The sequence below is a fragment of the Euprymna scolopes genome, chromosome 30 (assembly GCF_053919585.1).
Source record: "Euprymna scolopes isolate OS-2025 chromosome 30, ASM5391958v1, whole genome shotgun sequence".
Classification (NCBI taxonomy): domain Eukaryota; kingdom Metazoa; phylum Mollusca; class Cephalopoda; order Sepiida; family Sepiolidae; genus Euprymna; species Euprymna scolopes.
Window position 1 is genome coordinate 77599161 of NC_136511.1, and position 21639 is coordinate 77620799.

At 33.3% G+C, this 21639-nt stretch overlaps 1 protein-coding gene across 4 annotated transcripts in view; it reads right to left on the reverse strand.

Annotated features, from left to right (window-relative positions):
- LOC145254851 (G-protein-signaling modulator 2-like) overlaps positions 1 to 21639 on the reverse strand; it is a 635388-nt gene that overhangs the window by 144576 nt on the left and 469173 nt on the right. Inside the window, exon 1 of one of the 4 annotated variants that reach the window (XM_080113703.1) lies at positions 10545 to 10622. The exons of the other annotated variants lie outside the window; for them this stretch is intronic. Coding sequence (XP_079969829.1) covers positions 10545 to 10556 — 12 coding nt within the window. The 5' untranslated portion in view covers positions 10557 to 10622. Of the gene's footprint in view, positions 1 to 10544; positions 10623 to 21639 lie in introns of those variants that run through there. 4 annotated transcript variants of the gene reach the window in all.

Consider the following 21639-nt stretch of genomic DNA (forward strand, 5'->3'; position numbering starts at 1 on the left):
CTAAAAAGATATTTACTAAAAGAAAACTCCTAATTTTCATTAAATATTCCCTCTTACACAGCGCAAAAAATGTTATTAAAAAAAAAAAACAATAAAACGACTTAGTCGCGATTATTTTTGGCAAATTCTTAAAGGCAGACATTTTTTTTCCACCCCAGTGTCCCACTTTTTATTTTTGATCTTTGTAAAAAAAAAAATAATAATAATAAACAAGTTTATTTCTTTATTATTGAAATAAAAACAAAACTAATTTACTTACAGTCACAACTTTCAGCAAAGAGTTTTTTTGTTTTTTGTTTTGGCAAATCAAATTTTACAAGTGAACTTTTTCTTTAAAATTTGAATTTCGTAACACAATAACAATGTAACACTAGAAAATCTTTGTAAAAAGTAAAAGAAATCTTTATCATTATTATCGACTATTGCTTGTTTTTTTTTTATTTGTTTTTAAATTAAACTTGAAACTGTCGAAGTTGCTTTGACTAATTAAACCCTTAAGGACTGAGAATTATTTTTTTGCAATACAATGTGCCAAATAATGGTCTCAGTCTTTTAGTATTTAATTAAACGTATATAATATCGTGTTTACTTTTTAGTCGTGCATAATTAGTAAAATCAAGGCACGACTAATCTAAAAAAAAAAGCTTTTTTTCAAAGATTTTTAGCAAAAACAAAAAACAAAAACAAAACAAAGAAAATGGCACACAGAATTGGAAAAAATAAAGTTTTTAAAGAGTTCATTATGTAAATAAATACTGTTGTATCTATTTATCTGCCTTAAGAGAGAATATTTAAAAAATAATTTTTTTTTTTGTAAATAAGTTTTATATGAATCTAAAAATATATTTCCAAAAAAATAACTTCTCAACTGAAACTTGTGAGGAAGTTCATTTTATTATTTATTTTAATAATACCACAACAGATTTTAAAAAATATTTTGTGCTGATAAACCCATTAGTTCGTTCGTGTCGAAGTTACTTTAATAGTAAAACAGCAAGAGGAGTAAATAATCGTACTTAATTTAGTTGTCCAATTTTACTAACCCCCTCCTTATGCCCAACCAAAATCCGACACAACTAAATTGTCCGATTCGGCTCCTGCTGATTCAAGCAACTTTACATGTTTCTATATGATAAACGGCAGGAGCATTCAGTCGTACATTGATTGGACATATTTTTGGTGGTACATTTTTAGTAAAACCCCTGGGGACCCATACTTGCAGCAATTGAAATGTATGCAAGAGGCATTGCGCCAGAAGGAGCTAGCATTGGTAACTTACAAAGGTATGCTTTTCCTCCATGACAACACCATGTGTGAAACCAGACTTTACAATATTATTGTACTATCTTTGGACAGAACAAGTATTGATTGCAGTTTTCCAAAGGTGAAAATAGTGTATTTTAGAGTTTCCAACACAATGAAATCAGATGGAATTTTAAAAATTACTTTTTTTTGCATTTCATCTTCAGTAATTGTGCAATCCCATCTTTAAAAAAATGAGTGGAGAAAAATATGAAAGTGTATTAGCGTCATATCATTATTATCACTATTATTACTATTATCATCATTAGTGGAACCTGTGGAAATTCCACAGGAGACTCATTCATATGTGATTTATTGATGTTGCCATTCTGTAGATGTTCAGTGTAAATGGAAACGCTCTGATATTATTGTAGCTCTATTGTTAAAACTGCAAAAGTATCTAAATTTTTTTTATCTAAGCTAGCATGAACACCCGACAAAGCCTGGTCGTAAAGTATGCTTGAATATATGTTAATTCTTGTAGATTTCGTATATATTATAGAGTTAATGTACTATCGATTTTGATATATTATAAAGTTGCTATTTCAATAACAATTAAATGACCCGGATGTAAGTGTGACACAGAAAATAACACGCTATCGTATTAATATATAGATTATTATTATTATTATTATTTGCTCACAAGGAGATTTAACACAGGTCATCAAAGATCTTTCCTTGAAAACAACCTGTGGTGTTCTCTGGAAGCTGAATGACAACAAGTTTTCCCAGAAATTATTACTACTAGACTTATTAGCACCTTAAAAACGGCAGAAGTTATAGTCCATTGACTTAGAATGAGTGCTTTATGCCAAATTGATCGTTAAATATGTGCTTATTTTTTCATCAAGTACTAATGCCTTTTAATCCCTAAGTGTACATCGAATGAATACCATAATACTTAGTTTGGTATACCTTATCATAAAGTCCACACATAATTCCAGCCTGTCTTTCCAAGAAAACTTCTAGAGTAAATGTAGTATTGTATTGATTAATCTCTATTAATCCCTAACTGTGCATTGAATGGATATCATAATACTTAGTTTGCTGCACCTTTTCATAGCAACGGTCTTTACAAAATTTCAGCCATATCAGTCCAATAATTTCTGACAAAAAATTAAGTGGACAGACATACTAAGAGAAATATATATTACAACTTCAGCTCATGAACAAATAAATCCAAACATTTTTAAACTAGGCATCTTTACTCCTTTTTTAGGGGGCCATGGGAGGGGTATCTTGGGGTAGAGGAGTTGTCATCAGACTGGGAATTTAAAAATCACACACACTGATAACCAAATTTCTAAAAGATAAATTTGTTCGAAGTAACTTCGGCTGTTTAATATCAATCACCACCGAGAATATATGAAATGGAGAAACTTATCAGTTGAAAGCTAGACGGGCCCCATGGGAAGCTTCTTTTCTAGGGGTGCTTATGGTGGAGGAACAGCAGGAGATGAACATCTTACATCTGAATTATCTTCATGCACACCAAAAACGATAAGGAACTTTTTTAAAGTGAGAGTTCTTAGGGTATATCTTTAGTAAAAGGTTTTGCATTACTCATCTTTAATTTAGGTTCCAATATTTTGTGTGTGTGTGTGTGTGTATATATATATACATATAAATAAACATACGCACACATATAGTAGAAGATGTACCCAGCGTTGCTTGGCATTAAACATAGCACTAAATTTCTTAAAAAAAAAAAAAAAAAAAAAAAGAAAAAAAAGAAAAAGAAGAAAAAGAAAAAGAAAAAAAGAAAAAAAAGAAAAAAAGAAACAGACATGTGCATGCGAGTACTATGTTTTTGCTGAACAATTCATTTCTTCGAAGTAAAAAAAAAAATACTTGAACTGAGATTGAAACCCAAACCTAAAGACAGTGAGTCAAGTACGATAACCATAAGCTAGCTTGATATAATCTTTAAAACGCGTTTTAAAACCTACTTATTCTTAACATAAGGTCATGTGAACCATTCACACATACAATTGTTCAATTTTGACCTCTTAGCGGCCTTTGTAATCAGATGAAAACCGATTCAAAAGTTTTCCACAGGTCGTAATACCCTATATACCATATTTGAAGTTTGTAGAACAAAAATTCGTTGAGTATATAGGTTGAGAAGTGTCTTCACACATATTCTCACTTTCATAGATATACTTTATATATATATATATATATATATATATATATATATATATATACACACACACACAGAGGGAGACCAGGCATTACCCAGGATTAAACGAGGGTCAACAAATGTTCCACATTTCCATTAATTTTGGAACTGAAATCGTTGAAATCGCCCATTTTTAAATCAAATCAATTGATTGCCTGTTCTAATCAGGGACCCACTGCAGTGCACTCAGAAGAAGCTTCACATGCCTCCCCACAGCAACTTAGTCCACAATACATTGTAGTCTATATTGCACTGTAGAGAACATTAAATTTATATAATGGCTTGAATTAAAGTTCAAGATGAAAAAGTCAAGTATCATTATCCAATTGTGCTCTAAAAAAAAACATTCAGTCACACACACCCCTGTCTTATCAAAGAGACAACTGTTGATTTTATACACCGGGGATCTTCTTGTGTGGAGATAAAACTTCTCAAATGCACTTGTGATGTTAGGCTGTATAAGGTATTCACTTTGGTCAAAATCAGGTTGTTCCAGCTTTATTTGGATTTTTTTGATAATCAGTTTTTGATATTATCAGGGGCATTCTAATACAAAACCCATTAAACAACATTATCAGACAAAATACATTTGTGTGAAATTCCAAAAGAATCAACACATCCATTTCAGAGCCTTGCGCACAAAGTGCCTATATACATTTTTTGTCAACAACTGAGGATCTGCAAGATAAAGTGGTTATAGTATAGACAATACAAAATGCAACACCAACATGCATGTCAGAAAGTCTAACGTGTGTTTGATGAAGGAAATTGCCTTGAAATATAATACAGATACATTTAACCATCTGACACAAGTAGGAACACAATACATATTAAATATTAAAATTATAGACAAGATAAAATATACATTGGTATATGTGGTTTGTTAGTTCAATAAGGAAAACTAACATAAATGCTCTTTACACCTAGGCATTTCAAAGTCTAATGCTTCGCTTCAGAAAAATTTATTAAACCGACAAATAAATTGATATACACCAATATATATTTTATCTGGTCTATACTTTACTTTATGCTCCACCCCACATGTTGAACTTTTAATATTCTGATAAGTCTCCATTTAAATAATCCTTCAATATTTGTTCAATCCCTTATTATATATATATATTATATCAATACAGGTGAATCTGCACAGCTTATTTCACCATATCTTAATTTGTTTCAGTTTGTATTTATACATTATACTTCTGCATTGTATTGCTTCCTATAAACTTAAATTTCTTTGATATACATTCTAAACAATGCAAACTACATTCACTCTTAAAGAGTTTATTGCTATTGATAAAGATTTCTATGTTAACAAGTGAACTTGTAAAAATTACATCAGTGGATATATAGGAGCGAATTTATTATTTTCCAAATAATATTGATTTTTTTTTTTTTTATTAGATAAAGCAAAGTTGTATTTTCCGGTTATGGGTGTGTACATAACACTGGAAACTTCAAAAATACTCTTAAAAAATTTACATATTCCGGTTTGAAATAATGGGGGGAAAAATCACTAAAGTTTATACGAGTGAAGGAGTTTTTAAATAAAAAACTTATAAATCCGTATAGCCTATATAATGTTTTATGACGTCATGCATGACGTTATTGCAGATGACTCGTGTATGGCATCATGTCACGTATAACGTCATGTATGGGGGGGGGGATACAAAAATTGAAAGTAGATTCCCCAGGCAATGCCGGGCAACCTGCTAGTTAAAATTAAAATATAAAACGGTCATTGTTTTTATTTTTTATTTTTTTTACAAAGTTTAAAATATTATGATAGGCTAAAAACAGAAACATTCACATTTTTTTTCTCATTTTAATTCAGCCTTTTTATAAGAATGTATTTATGTGACATCTTGCCAGCGAGGGTTGAGGACATGTGTTGCATGAAGAAAAATTATATGATAATGATACAATTGAAGTGTAATACAAGCCTTAAAGACAGATCTGATGACCTCAGAGGGAGATGAGATCTGAACAGTATAAGGAGATGTGTGCAGATAGGCATGTTCAAAGAATAGAGAGTTCTTGGGTAAGATGTAGAACAGTTGAGGTAGCAGGTTCAGTTCATAGAAGGCCAAGGAAAATATGAGAGGAAGTGATAAAATGGACTTGGAATTTTATCCATAAAAATAACGTTTTTACAAATTCATTGGCAGCGGGAAAGAAAGGGATCTTCAAACGCTAAAGAAAAACAAAAAATACCTTGGATACTGATTTTTATGTAGATGTGATAAAATAAAAAGAAAATTTTTACATTTATTCATTATAAGACTACCATTCGTCCATGCATTAAGTATTGTTGTCACATTTGGTCTGATGCATCTACCATTAGTCTCTCATTAGACAACCCCCCTCCCAATCCCCTCAAATCTAATATGTTCCACACTATCAATCAAGCTCTACCTCCTGTCCCATCCTTGTCTGTTTTACAAGTACTTTAATGGAATGTGCTCTGATGAACGTTTAGTAATTATGCCCCCCTCAACATACACACTTCTGACTAACCTGAAAAACAGCAAAATCCCACCCCTTCTTTGTAGCTATCCCTACATGCCAGAAAAGACTTCTATTTTAATAGTTTCTGCCTTCAAACTTTGGAATTTCTTGACTATAACAACATACAGAATTTTTAAATGTAATGTGAAAAGACATCTTACCACTTAACTCCTTACATAATGCCTCTGTGGACATGATCTCAAACAATAGCCTCTTACATCGAAAAGGCAAGATTCCTTGTTTGGGGTGAACCAGTCTTAAAAAAACTTTTTATATTGAAAAAAACAAAAAAACATCTCTACAATTATGTAAAAGAACTTTGTATGTGTAAGTTCATTCCCTATGGACTTGACAACGGCTGAGTCGATTTTTATGAAATTTCATACAAAGGTAATTTATGTGCCTGGCAGTAATCTTAGAAAGGTTTTGTGTCGGAATGTCTTCAATAAGTATCAATAATCAAAATAATCCGAAGAAAGAAAGTACAGGCGATTTTGAGCAAAGTTAACACCATACACAGCTCATCAAAAGTGCATTTGAGAAGTTTTATCATAAAAGCCAAAAAGCTCGACATAAAATCACTAATAGGTTCCTTGATATGACAGACGTGTTTGAAATTAATGTGCCTATTTAGAGGACAATTAAAGTATGATACTTGACTTTTGCATTTTAAAATTTAATTCAAGCTATTATATATAAAAATAATTTTATAAAATCAGCAGTAGGTTCTCTACAGTGCAATGTAGATTACAACGTATTATGAACTAAGTCATTATGAGAGCCATGTGAGCTTCCTCCCAGTGAACCGCAATGGGTCCTCAACTAGAGCAAGCAATCAATTGATTTGATTGAAAAATGGTAGATGTGAAACAATGGGAGTGTGAAACATTCGTTGATCATCATTCAATCCCAGGCAACGTCCGGTCACCCTGCTATTACGTGATCAGTAAAAAAAAGAAAAAAAAAAAAGAGGAAGAAGCATTTCACCTTTATTCATTGAAATAATCAAGTGGAAATTGCATTTTTAAAAATATTTGTTTTATGCGTTCATGATATATTGCAGACAAAGTACAACTAAACTTATTGGGAAATGAAAGCGTTTGAGTTGAATCAGCATATTAGGTTTCCATTGGGCACCCGAAAATACGAGGAAAATAAAAAGGTCAACATTGTTTTTGACACTAGTTATTCAATGTAAACATTTCATAGTTGCAATTACAGAAATTGGATGACAAGTTTCAAACAGGCTTATATATTTACTAGCAGGCCGCCCAGCGTTGTCCGGTTGTAAAATAGGCTTGAATATATTTTTATTTATGCAGATTTCATATTTATTATTATAGAGCTTATTTTCTATTGATTATTATATTGTACCCAGAATATTGTAACGATTTCAAATCTTATATATATATATATATATATATATATATATTCGGACCGGGATCAAAGTGTAGTATCTGTTCTGCATATGCTGCACTTAAGATAATTTGTACCAGTCAATGGAGGGGAAACCCTCTATACTGGGACAATTATTATTTTTGGTAACCAGAGTTCCCCCTTTTTGCCTACTTTTAGGGGAGCTGGTTTTTACCCCACATTAAAAACGGCCTTGTGCCTAATTTGCTTTGGTGGGGAAGCAAATAAATATAATATATATATATATATATACACACACACGCAACTTGGTTGCCATCAGCTAGAATTGAAACTGAAACATAGCACTTTGCTGTTATTTGTTACTGGATTTTTGAGATGAGGATTAGTTTTTTTTTGTATTATTCAGATTCTTCAGACTACCGTTTTCATCTTGATAGTAATTTTCAGCCGATGTAATCTCAGAGCTTCTTCAGGAGTATCTTGTTGAACTCGGGAATCTGCACAGAATTTCTAACAGAACCTTTTATTTACTTTACGGGGGTAGCATGCACTTGCTCCTTCAGCCATGACTGCATAAAGGTCCTTAGTAATTAGCAATTGCATTTTTCGATCGCCCACACTGAGTACTCAATCCTCTACCTTGAGGAGAATATCACTTTACAATTTAATTTTTCCAAGAAATCTAACCATTGTGCCACAGGTCCTTGCAGATAATTATAGTACAAATTTTAAGAGACTTAAGCCTACTTTATTTCTAGACATAAATATCACTATTCATTACTACATGTATATATTATTACTGCATATATAATCTATTATTTATAATTAACAGTTCCCATATTGAGTTATATTCTATATTAGGTCTACTTAGTGACTGATCGTCACCCATCATATGTGCTGCTTCTTCGAGTCATCTTATTCTCCAGCGTTATGTTGAAGGTTACATCGGCTGAAATGTGAAAATAACGCTCAACATGAGAACAGTGAAGAATCAAAACAAGCGGAAAAATAGCCGTGTGTGAGGTTTTTTTTAGTTTTATAAATACAGTATTCCAAAAGCCAATGTCGCATTATTAATTTAAATGAATGCTTTAACATTAATATAGGTGATAGGTAAAAAAAAGTTTTGCATTCATAGGTAGATTAGTTTTAATGGTTCTAAAAATTGTCCACATGGCATCGTAGTACAACAGCTAAATATGTTCTAAGTGACATTTTTTGGAGGATATTTTAAAGTAGAGTAAATGTGGTATTGTGGTGACAGAAATAGAATCGTCAAATTTGTTATATTAGACCAAGAATGACCAACGATTTATTTTTTCTACACTACATACACTGATGGCTAAGAATAAAACAATAATGCTTAACACTTCTACTTGTCATTAGGGACTGAACAAGAACAATCTAATCCGAGGATTAAATAAAATTTCTGTTCAAAGTTTCCGAGTTTGAAATAATTTACTTGCCTTACCAAGAAGTCAAAGCTAAACACAATATTGAGTTTTTAATGTAAGGAAAATCTGCCTCCTCCAAAATGTGGCACTCTGGATTGGAAGAAAACTGAAAATTGTCTCAAAATTGTTCTCTTCCACCGAGTGAGGACAGAATAGAATAAGTGTAGAATTAGAACATATACTACACTTTGTTCCTAGCTGGTCTCCGAATTTGAAAACATGCACTTGAAGACAACCGGAAGTTACACCGGTTGAAACGCTGTGAGAACAACAACAATCAAGAACAGTAGTTAGAATAATCAAATGCAAAATTATTCCTTATCTCAAAAAACCGAAACAAAGTTGATGTTTCTATTTACTTGCCTTCCCACGAGGGCAGAGTTAGACACAAAGTCGGTTTATAATATGAGGAAAATCCAGCCCCCCACAAAAGAAAAAAAAAAAGGGCACTTATGATAGGAACAAAAATAAAAATTGCTTCAATCATGAAGGATTTCTCCACTGACCGAGGACAGAAAAGGTGAAGTGTAATATTAGAACAGATACTACACTGTGATCTTGGCCCGAAAGCCAAGATGTTTTCATAAATTGCTGACCTTTTCGGTTCTCTTCTAAAATATGGGATATGGAGGAGGGGGGAGCATTGAGAGATTCCCCCTTCCCTCCAAAATAGACGGATTGGGGTCTCTTTTCCTAATGATAATTTTAAACATATCAAGCCAGTTAAGGATTTTATTTTTTTACTTGAGTCATCATGTATCAAGGCCCAGAGGCCACTCAAGGATAAGTGTTAGGTAGATGGTGGGACACGGTCAGTCACGGAACATTGGTAGTAGAGCTAGATTATCTAAATTATCAATAGAAATTTATTCGCATCACACTTAAAAGACGATCACGTTATAGTCAGCCAGGAACAAACGGTACTGCGTTCCACAGACTGATAGTTCTATGAAAGAAACTTTGCTCATGGAATTTTCGTTTAGTTTGGGGCACAAATAGGGAGCGAGATAGTGTTGGGAGATTTAAAGTATAGAATCTAACACTAATTTTCCACCTACCCATACCCCTAGTCTTTTCAATATTAAGGCATCGCATCTTTCGTTCTTGTTAGCTCCTTCAAGTGATTTCATGCCTTGTCTGGGGCGATATTTCCATAAATAAAAAAAAGTTGTATTTGATTCATTAGAGAGGACCTGTTCCTGTTAACCAGAGAAATTATGTGTTGTATGGAATTTCATACTTTTTGTTTATATTTTTACGGTATAGCAACACTTTCATACGAAATAACTAGCTAAACTTTTAGGTGTCAACTTTTCTAATTTATTGACTTCTGTTACCTATATTAATACAATGACCACCTCATGCGTGTGTTTCTCACAGAGAGAAGAGCCCATAGAAAGGAGAAAAAAAACAAAAAAACAGAGGAAAGCTGAAATACAAGAAATAAGATGAAAGGAAAAAAGAAAAAGATTTAAAAAATATGAAATGAAAAAAAGAAAGCGTAAAATGGAGACAAAACTAAAAGAAAATACAAACACACGCATTATACACACACACACACACACACACACATTATATATATATATATATATATATATATATATATATATATATATATATATATATAGTGTGTGCGTGAAAAATCCAATCACAGAAAACTCTAAAGTACTGTTAGTAAAAACGAAATTAGTTCAGAGACGTGAAAAACAAAACTCACATACTTCTACGGACATGGCACCAGTTCTGTGTCTGTCATGACAATATCCCAAATCCAGATTTGAGAATGTCAGATGCTGAAACGTTCAGAAAGAGAGAGAGAGAGAGAGAGAGAGAGAGAGAGAGAGAGAGAGAGAGAGAGAGAGAGAGATATTCCCCACTCATCTATACACACGGTTCCTAATAGGATAGACCCACCCACGTGGACTTATATATATATATATATATATATATATATATATATATATATATATGAGAGAGAGAGAGAGAGAGAGAGAGAAGTGTGTGCGTGTGGGTGCTAAAGTATTACCGCTGCTGTCATCCTACTAAAAGCAGAATTACCGAGTAACTAAATGGGATATAAAGTGTGCCATTTACTGCCATTAATGGTACACGTGAGTGTGTGTGTGTGTGCACGCGGTCTGTCTTTTCCCAGTGGTGAATCAGAATCGTTTGAAACGTGTTAAGGTAAGAAAAAATGAATAAATAAATAAAAATAAAATACAAGGAAGAAGATTATATATGAGAAGAGTGGGATGGAATGGGTTGCAAAGATGATCAGATATGAATAGATTTGATATATGAATGATTAAAAGATATGGGTGATAAGAGAAGATGTTAAACACACATGTACATACAGCTTTATATATATATATATATATATATATATAAATAATAGTAGCGTTTATATGTGTGTGCGTGTGTGTAGAACTCCTACAGTCCACATCACTGGACTGATCATGACCAAACCTGGCATGATGGTGGTTCCCCACCCAGGGATGGTGCACACTATTTTCCAAGGTAAAGGTTAAGGTCATAGCCTATGTATATATACTCTTACAGCCAACACCACTAGACCGATCATGACCAAACCAGACATGATGATAGTCTTCGACCTAGAGATGGTGCATACTATTTTTCAAGGTCAAGGTACAAGTGTACAGTTAAGTCCCGCACGAAGTGTGGGTATCTTTGCTTGTGTGTGTGTGTATACATACACACACACACACACCAGCTGTAATTGTAACTCCCTACATTGATGATTCCCGAAAGGATGAAACACTGGTGTCTGTAGGTATTAAAAAATAATTATAGTAATAATTATAACAGCTCCTTTAAGAACTCGGTTCTTATTACTGAGCACTCTAAGTTGAAATTAAAGTCAGTCATTTAAGCTCACATGCACAGATCATGATGTTATAATCATAAGATTATTATCACCGTCTAGACATTTTATGCTTTATATAAAATGTTAATTTCAACTGTATTTCTCGCAGTTAACATTGCAGTGTGGTTTGTTCTTTGCTAATAGAATCAGGGATGGCTTCATGGCCGGGTTTGAATCTCCCGACTGGCTGTCATCGTAACTCCCTGCACTGATGGTTCCCGAAATGATGAAACAGTAATGTCTGTAGGTAGTAAAACAATAATTATAGTAATATATATATATATATATATATATATATATATATATATATATATATATAAGCAAAGGTAATATTTTATGAAAAAACGTCATTAAATTAGGCTCCAAGAATTAAGCATCAATGAATACCAATCAGTGTATGATCGTTTCTGAATGGCTTCATGCCTTGTCTGGAGCGATTTCTATAAAGAAGAAAAAAAATGTATTTGATTTATTGGAGACAAACCATTTCTATTAACCATATAAAATGTGTGTGAGGGGTTTCATACTTTTCGTTAGGTATGTTTTTACGGCATAGCAACCCTTTATACATGGGGGAGAGTGTGAGAGAAGGGGTTACAAATATGATCGGATATGGACAAATTTGATATATGCATAACTAGCAGGACCCGTTAACTGGCGTTGCCCAGGGGAAGCATGCCATCCCACCTCATAAAAAATTACACTATGATTATTGTTGGTGGCCAACCCCCAATGTGCTAATGTTAAGAACGGCTTTTGGAATCGACACTCCCAACTTCCTCATGTAAAGACCGGCTTTTTGAATAAGCACCCCCCCCAACCTCGCCATGGTAAGAACGGCTTTCGGAATAGACACTCCATTTTATGAAGGGGAGGGTGTCAAAGTATTTTCCTCAAATTTGATCTTTATATTCGTTATCAGCATATCCACCCACAAAGATTATAACCCTCCTCCAAAAAATTGGGGGAGGGGGGGGGGCAGTGTCGGGTGGAGAGAAGTAGATTTGTTTATCGCGTGTGCATATAAATCTGGCGGCCACTGAATTACAATGCATAATGCATATCTTTACATCCCTAAAACTATTTGTCACCGTCAAAGTTAAAAGATTGTCTTATTCAGCATAGTCAAAAACCTATAAACGTCATTTTAAAGGAAATTGTGGGAGTGGAGCTAAGGTACAAATTTACCAAAAAAATAAAAAGTTAATGTCTGAGCAGTGTTGATAATGAGTCCGGAAAAGAAAAGTAAACAAAAAGCAAATATGTAATAAATAAGTGTTTTCATGTAATTTACGATAAATTTGTAGATTAGCGGCGTAAATTATTTGACACACAAAAATAAGAAAAACTATCTTATATAAAACATTATTAGACCCAAAGGCTGCAATAAAATCAGAAAAAATTTCATTGTTATTATTTTGTCATCATTTTTATGAGACTGAATGTATGGCATTCGAGGCCGCCACATTGGTTTATAAATTTGGCCTTTCTAAGGTTTGACAGATTGTCCCTTTTAATGCCAAATTTGGTCTTTTTTACACTTTCTCATGGAACCAAATTTCAATTAATAGCGTATAAAAAGGCCAATCTGTCAAACTTTAGAAAGGCCAAATTTTAAAAGCAATATGGCGGCCTCGAATATCGTAAATTTAGTCAAATAAAAAAATCATGCAAAAATAATAAAAATGAAATTTTTTTCTGGTTTTATTTCAGCCTTTGTGTCTAATAATGTGTTTTACATAAAACGTTTTTATAATTTGTTTGTCAACAATCGAAAACAAAACAAAAGAAATAGCATCATTTAAGGGCTGTAAGCGGTTGACGTAAGTAACATGATTGAAACCTAGGTAAGCGTAGGAAAATATAAGTACAAGCGTCCACAGTATTAGTAAATGGTACAAAAAATCGTCTGATCTTGAGCAAGTGCTCCAATGGGGAAAGAGGTGGCTTGTTACTTTTAATGCATCTAAAACCAAGCTTTTATCTTTACATCATCAACGTTCTGATTCCCATCTGGTATCGATTGAAATGAATGGCTCTCGTCTTGGGGAGGCCTCATGTTTTTTGACAAGCTTCTGGGCTTGACCATTACTCCTGATTTGAAATAGAACACATACATTAAATCCGTTGCCAAGGCCGCTAGAAAAATGGTGGGATCCTTCTATCGATCCAGTAGATATCTCACTGCTGATGCAATTCTCTATCTATATAAGAGCCAGGTACATCCAAGGATGGAGTACTATTGCCACTTCTGGGCAGGAGCTGCTAGAAAGGACTTATCCTACCTTGATAGAGTTCAAAATAGACTTTGTAGCCTCGTAGGGGATGTCCTTTTCTCTTCCCTGCAACCTCTTTCTCACAGAAGAGATGTTGCGAGTCTGCTTTATCGTTATTTTCATAGCGAGTGTTCGACTGAGCTCCAATCTATGCCCTCTCCCTCACCAAACTTTCACAAGAAACACCCGTCTAGCAGAAAACACTATCAATAATTTCCTCCACTCTTTATCTTTCTTTGTGCCTAAACCTAAACGTAGATTCCATGAACAAAGCTTCTTTCTTAGAACTGCACGCCTGTGGAACTCTTCCGTTTGCCTGCTTTCCAGCTGACTACAATATGGTTGTCTTCAAGTCTAACATAACCAAGTTTTTGATGAGCCGTTCCATATAAGTTAACAAATTTACTGAATTTCCATTACTAACGAGTACTATATTGTCCAATTTTCTACTGTACACTCTTTAACCCTTATCCTTGAGTGGCCTCTTGGCCTTGGTATGTGACTATGTAAAAAAAAAAAAAGATAAAAAAAAGATAATAAAAACGCCCCCCCCCAACAAAACAAATAAAAAAACAGCATGGTGTGAGACGCTCCAAAATTGACAAATAAATAATAGTATCTATGCGTTTGTTTATGTATGAAGAAGTGGATTCTGGAATAATAGAATTGGCCGGTCTGAGCCAATCAGATGGGGCGGATTTTGAAAAGGGAGAATTTATTATTTTTTGAATTGCGTAATGGAAAGATTATATGTGTATGTAGCTAATAACCAGTTACGATGCGTGCAATGTAAGTATTGTAAGAAAATGTAGAATAGGTCCCGGTGTCAACTGGCAGTAGTGGAAGGTCTAAATATTTATAGAGAAAAATAGGGACTACTTCCTCTGTAGATGTTGTGATATTGATGGTGTTGTTTCTAGGATACAATGTAGCATTTTATTATAATGATTTAATGTGCCTAAAATTGTGCTTGAAAATTACAAAATCATGGCAAATAGCCTAGACGTAATGAATTAATATGTGATATCCGTAATTGCAAACCTATGATACTTTGGTCCAGAGGGAAATTTCTGCAGTCAAAATATTATATAAGAGATTAAAGGATATTTCGGCAACAATGCGCCGAATGTTGTCTTCCAGGTTGTCTCTTGTGTCTGGTTCATCAGACATGGGACTTTACATATCCAAATAAAACAATTTAATAGCGGTTAAATTGCACAAACGAGTTGGCTAGTTGACAGGTCCATTTTGTGAAACTAGTTGTTAAAATATTTCTCACAGCAAATTGATCGTATTGCGCACTGCATGGCATGTGGCACATTCCTGCTAAAACCATATGATGAATTGCCAAACCATGATTAACTCAAAATAACTGATAGTTGCCAAATTTGCAAAGAAAATAGATTTGCCTATTTAAAGTTTGCCACCTCTAAAAAAAACAAACAAAAAAAACACCATACACACACACACACACACTAGATGATCCGACCAAGTGTTATCTAAGAAATTAAATTAACTTAAATTCTGACAGTCACTAAATTATGGCAGGAGTTTATTGTGAGAAAAAATTTTGTATCAGCATATTTTTATTTTTTGTTAATTATTATATGAGGAATCTGAGGTAAAATCTATTGAGGGATTTTGGTAGTGTGTAATGAGAAATACACACTTTGAGTATGTAAACACTGGGTGAATTTATCCAATATAGCCCAAATGGACGGCCATTTTGGATAAATTGTTTTTTTTAGCTTTATGTTTACATATTTAAATTTCTCAATACAAAAGGTGTATTTCTCAATAAACTCCAAAAGATTCCTCATAATGTTAAACAAAAAATATTTTCAATGCCTAGACAGAATTTTTTTCCTCACAATAAAGTTATGCAATGATTTAGAGACTTTGTCGAAACTCCATACCCTAACCTGTAACAGCTGAATGTTTCTACTACGGATAATAAGAATAAAACTAATAGATTACAGTGAGTAGGCAAAATAATGTACCTTACAAATTTGTTGTCTTAATTCAGTGGACACTGGGACTTACGGTTAGTGGTACTTTTAAGAATGAGGATGTTCTTTTTTTTGTAAAAAAAACATAAAATTCAACCATTAAACCGACATCTACTAAAAAAACGAATGTAATAATTCCATTAATCAAATCGAGACTTTAAAGTTATCTTTTATATGACGGAAAATTGGTATATTGGACTAATACATCAAAAATATGAAGACCACCAAAACTCTTAGGAAAAAAGTATGGTGGATAGGTTGCCTCATCACAGCTTACAAATTTAGACCAAACAAACCACAAAAGATTGGCACGTATTTTGAAAGTAACCGTTTGAATATTACCCAATAACAATGATGATAATAATATAAAGTGACCTGGTCTGTCTGAGGAATGGTCTACCAAACTCCTGTCAATTTTTATTCTGCAGACTTGAAACTTGATATATAAAGGATTTAGATCTGTGATACAAATTCAATTTGGTTTTTAGCCAGTAAAAATAGCTGCTAAGAGGTCAAAATTGAAAAAGAAAAAAAAATTGGAACTTGGTGAGCATAAGCTAATATGAAGTGGTCTTCTACGCATGTGCAAATATACATTTATAGATTAAACAACATTTTTAAAAATACTTTATATGAGCGTGGATGTAGTTTAGAGGGTAACGAAAAGGCTGGAAAACTATATTTTGGCTTGGATTCTAGCTAATGGCATCCAAGTTGTATTTTTTTTAAAAAATTTTTGAAATCATTACTATATACTGAGCACAATATAATAATCAATAGAGAACTAATCTATATAGTAATGCAATAGCGTGTGTGTTATTTTCTGTGTCATGCTTACATCTGGGTGGTTTAATTGTCATGTACTTCCATTTCTTGTCATAAATAATTTTACCAAAAATTATTCATAAGTTTTGGTTTTGATTATAGCTGATGGCACTTAAGCAATCTATTTTTTTTGTTATAACTAATTTTATCAAGGATTCTTCATAAGTTTTGGTTATGGTTGAATGGCCTCAAGTTTATATATATATGTATATATATGTATATACACACACATTTTTTTCATAAGGTTTTATGCCCCCAAGTCATATGGATATTTGTTTTTATTTTTGAAATCGCAACTTTATAATATATAAAAATTGATAGAACATATAATATATACGAAATTTGGAAGAATTAAAATATATTTGACCGGACTTTGCCAGGTGTTTGTGCTAGCTTAGATAAATATTTTTGCAGTTTTAACAAAAAAAGCTACAACGCATCAGAGCGTCTCCATTTACACTGAACATCTACAGAATGCCAACATTAATATATTAAATATGAATGAGTACCCAGTGGAATTTCCACAGGTCCCGCTAGTAATAATAAATACAAAATCTGCACAAATTAAAATATCATATTTAAGCGTATCTTACAATTGGGCAACACTGGGCAATACTCAGTAAGTTCCATTGGTTGTAAGTATTACTACTACTGCTACAACTATCAGCAGTACTACTGCTACAAGTCATACTAACAAGGAAAAGAAAAGGAATTACCTGAAGGTAAACCAAGTAGTAGACGTATGTTAATGATAATACTGACATCTACAAAGTCATTAATATGTGCGATGAGAGTTTCATTTGAAACCAGTGAGCAAAGGAATCATTTATTCGTGTCAGTAAACTATTTCCATAACATTGAAAAGTATTAATGATTTAGTTAGGAAAACTAACATTGCAATTTTAAACACAAATACATTTGTAGTCTTTAATGATATGTCTATAAGTGAGCATGGACCTCTGCTACTATGAACTTATAAGTACAATAAAACTTACCAGTATAATAATAGCAAGTTATAATATATTGTATAAGTACAATAAAACTTACCAGTATAATAATAGCAAGTTATAAGGGGGAAATTATCCTTATCTAACAGCATAAAATTGTGTTTTATAAGAAGAAGTCGATTTTAATTGCTATGTCACTATTCATCAGAATGAAGTATAATTACATGTAGTAGTACTAGTTAATAAAATGTGCAATATTTAATTTTACCGTTGCATTTAGTGAATGGAGTATGAACAGACACCACGTTTTGTGTAAATGGATTTTGTAAACATTCAGCAAATATAATCCTGTATTCTGAGAAATGTTTCTAAATAGCCAATCAAATTGCCTGGCAAACAAAACTCAAAGCAGAAGGGAGCAGTGATTATTTACCTAGTAAAGTTGTCATTGGTGAAAGATAATATCACGGAATGAGGAAATGAAACGATGACAATCTTCTTTGAGGAGTGGATCTGATTAAAGTAGCATTCCCGGTGAATGGTGAGGGAGTGTTAAAGGATTGTTTTTGATTGAATGAAATATACTTCTACCTCCACTGTTTGACTTTCTTAGGAGAGTCAATTTAGTCAGAATTAATGTAAGAAATTACACAATTGAATGAAATTGACAGATAGTTTCTGAAAACCAGGATGAACGAAGTACATACATTGATTACAAAGAAGCAGATAATGACTAACAGGATGACATCATGATGACACCCATCCCCACAAAAAATAGGAGTTAATGTTTGGGAGCATGGTATAACAGAATATATACATCCCATCCTTGCTCCACATAAAAAAGGTAATCCTGAGCAGATTGTATGATGAGGAATGAACATATACTGTACTGCCTATCTTCTTCCGAAAAGAAGGGGTAATACTTGGGAGGAATATATCATGATGAATTAAAATATATTTCACAAAATTAAGCATAAACTGTTTAAAAACTAATTTAGGAGAGGTGGGAAAAACGTTTGCATTATTTATTCTTTTAGACAACAATAAAAACAATGGTTAGTTTTATTGTACACGTTAAAAACTGAAACAAAAATCGCCAAATTCTTTTTTTTTTTTTTAATATCTTTTCGTGAGTCTGGAGAAATGGAGAAAAAGTATTCTGGAGAGGGGGGGGGTCGACAGTTAGAGCGATTTCTTTTTGCCATCTTTAGTATGAAATGGTATTTGAGAGGCAGAGAGAGTTGAGATAGTTTTATAAGAAAAATATTACACACTTTTATTTGTGCTGGACAACGATGGGCAACCATGTTAGTGTTAAATAAAGGAAATGTAAAAAATAAATAAATAACACCTTTTTGGTACGGATGGGACATCTGTCACATTTAAAAACTTAATTTCTGACATCACTTGTAAATGAGGTGGAGCCGATTTATAATGGTGACCCTAATTCAGACATACTAAACTACGATTATGATGAAGGACCTATGTATAGAAGTATTATTATACATTATATTTCCCACCCTCAAAGAAAAAAAAGAGCACAAAAACCCTCAGGAAACTAAAAAGTGGAATAGTGCAGATACCGATGGAGACTTTGATAAATAAACTAAAAACAAATTTTTATTGAATCTAATAAAAATTTATTAATTTGTCAAGATCTCCTAAATTTAAAGGTCCTGGATATGACCTTAAACTATATCCAATGGTGAGGCCCCAGCTTGTGGGCGTTGGCGTCGAGCCATCCCTTAATTGCCATTGCTACCAGGTCCACTCTGACCGACCTGGAGGGTCCCAACTATGGGTTAAATAGAAACCGACTTGAAAAAAAAAAAAAAAAAAAAAAGAAAAAAAACGCAAATATATTCTATCAAAAAAAATTTCTTCAAAATCACTGGATTCGACATTAAATAACCTGAAAAGGGTTGATATGCCGTAAAACAAAAACAACCAACTAACCTAAATTTAAAAAAGAAACTGAGCATCTCCTGATGTTCAAATTTTTCTGTTAAAAACACGTGATTGGAGAATGCATAAAAATATGAAAAAACTGCATGTTGTATATTCTGTTACTTAACAATAACATTTTTTTTTTGAAGGGCAGATGAAAATCCAAAGTTTGTTTGATGGTTTTTGTGCAAACAAGTTGTTGGTAGAGGTTCTCCAAACAATTTCCAAAATTCTCTAAGTTGTGTTGAGATTAACAGCACAATTAGTGACAGTTTTACTTTTTAAGTAGGAGTATAAAATGAGTTCTATGCTGTTGACTTTCATCTGTGTCTTACAAGCATTCTCCAAGGAATTCTGTACAGGTTGTGTGGGAGAGATGCTGTATGCTAATGATTTGGCAGACCAAATATAAATGTTTTCAGAAATATTATGTTGTCGCGGTGTGTGTCAGATCACTGCTTCCACTTAAGCAAAAACAAACAATGGCTACGCTTGTCAGCAGAAACAGTCATGTGACCAAAACGTCATGAGCATGCGTGCTAATAACTTCCGTTTGTCTCGATCACAATCAAGAGAAAACAAACCTAAAACTTGTCTTTTCACAAATAAACAAAAACAGACGATTTTCTTATGAACTTAATATAAACAGTCAATATACATCTAAAACTCTTGATTGTGACAAGTTCAGTTGGGAATTAATTTTTGTCTGTTATTTATCAGAATCGTTCCTATAACTTAAACACTCTTTCATAAAGAAAGGATTTCCTCTGCAAAATTTCCTCTGCTAGAAAGCAGGAAACCTGATATGTGACTTTGATGCACCCAGACAGGTCGACCAAGATCAACAGCTGCAGAATCTCAGCAGCAGTAATTCAAACAGCACATTTCAAGGCTACTTTTTGCCAATTACCTGAATGCAAACTACGATTGCCTGCTAGTCTTCTAAGACTACTCTCTACAACCAGTGAACTGGGCTCATTACTCGTTCCAGAGCCCGCTGACGTCCGGCTACCCGTTCCAGAGCCCGCTGACGTCCGGTTACTTATTCCAGAGTCCGCTGACGTCCGCCTACCCGTTCCAGAGCCCGCTGACGTCCGCTTACCCGTTCCAGAGCCCGCTGACGTCCGCCTACCCGTTCCAGAGCCCGTTGACGTCCGCCTGCCCGTTCCAGAGCCCGTTGATGTCCGCCTGCTCGTTCCAGAGCCCGCTGACGTCCGGCTACCCGTTCCAGAGCCCGCTGATGTTCAGCTACCAATTTTCAGCAACTGATCCTGTCTCATTCAGACTGATCCTGATATACGATCTCCATTACATACTTATAATTTCATTTCTTGGTCAATAAAACACGATATCCACATAAATTAATTACTACAACTAAGCGCAAATGCCTGTTTGCATTATTTATCAAGGAATAAAATATGTTTCTGAATACAAATAGCTGATTGTTTTTCTCCACTTAATTATGGAATGTCCCACAATACAAATGAGACATTGTTTTGTCACAAAAGTTATTCTTAATACAAATATAAAATATCTTAGCAATTATTCTGTTTTGAAAACGATTCATAAATTGTTTAATTAGTTTCAAATATTTATTTTATGAAAAATATACAATATTTCGGTCACTGATGAAAACACATTATTATGGTTCAATTATCATGATTATCATTCACTTTACGTAGGTTGGTTTGTTCTGTTTTTGTCAAGTGAATACATACTTCCACTCACCAATTTTTTTAAACGACTTATATTTTAATACAATTATCTAAAACTAGCAGAGCGCCTGGTATTGCCTGGTCGTAAAATATGCTTAAGTATTATATTTAATTGATGCAGATTTTATATTTATTATTATAGAGCCAATTCTCTATTGATTATTATATTGTACCCAATATAGAGTAGTGATTTCAAAAGTAAAAAAAAAACAA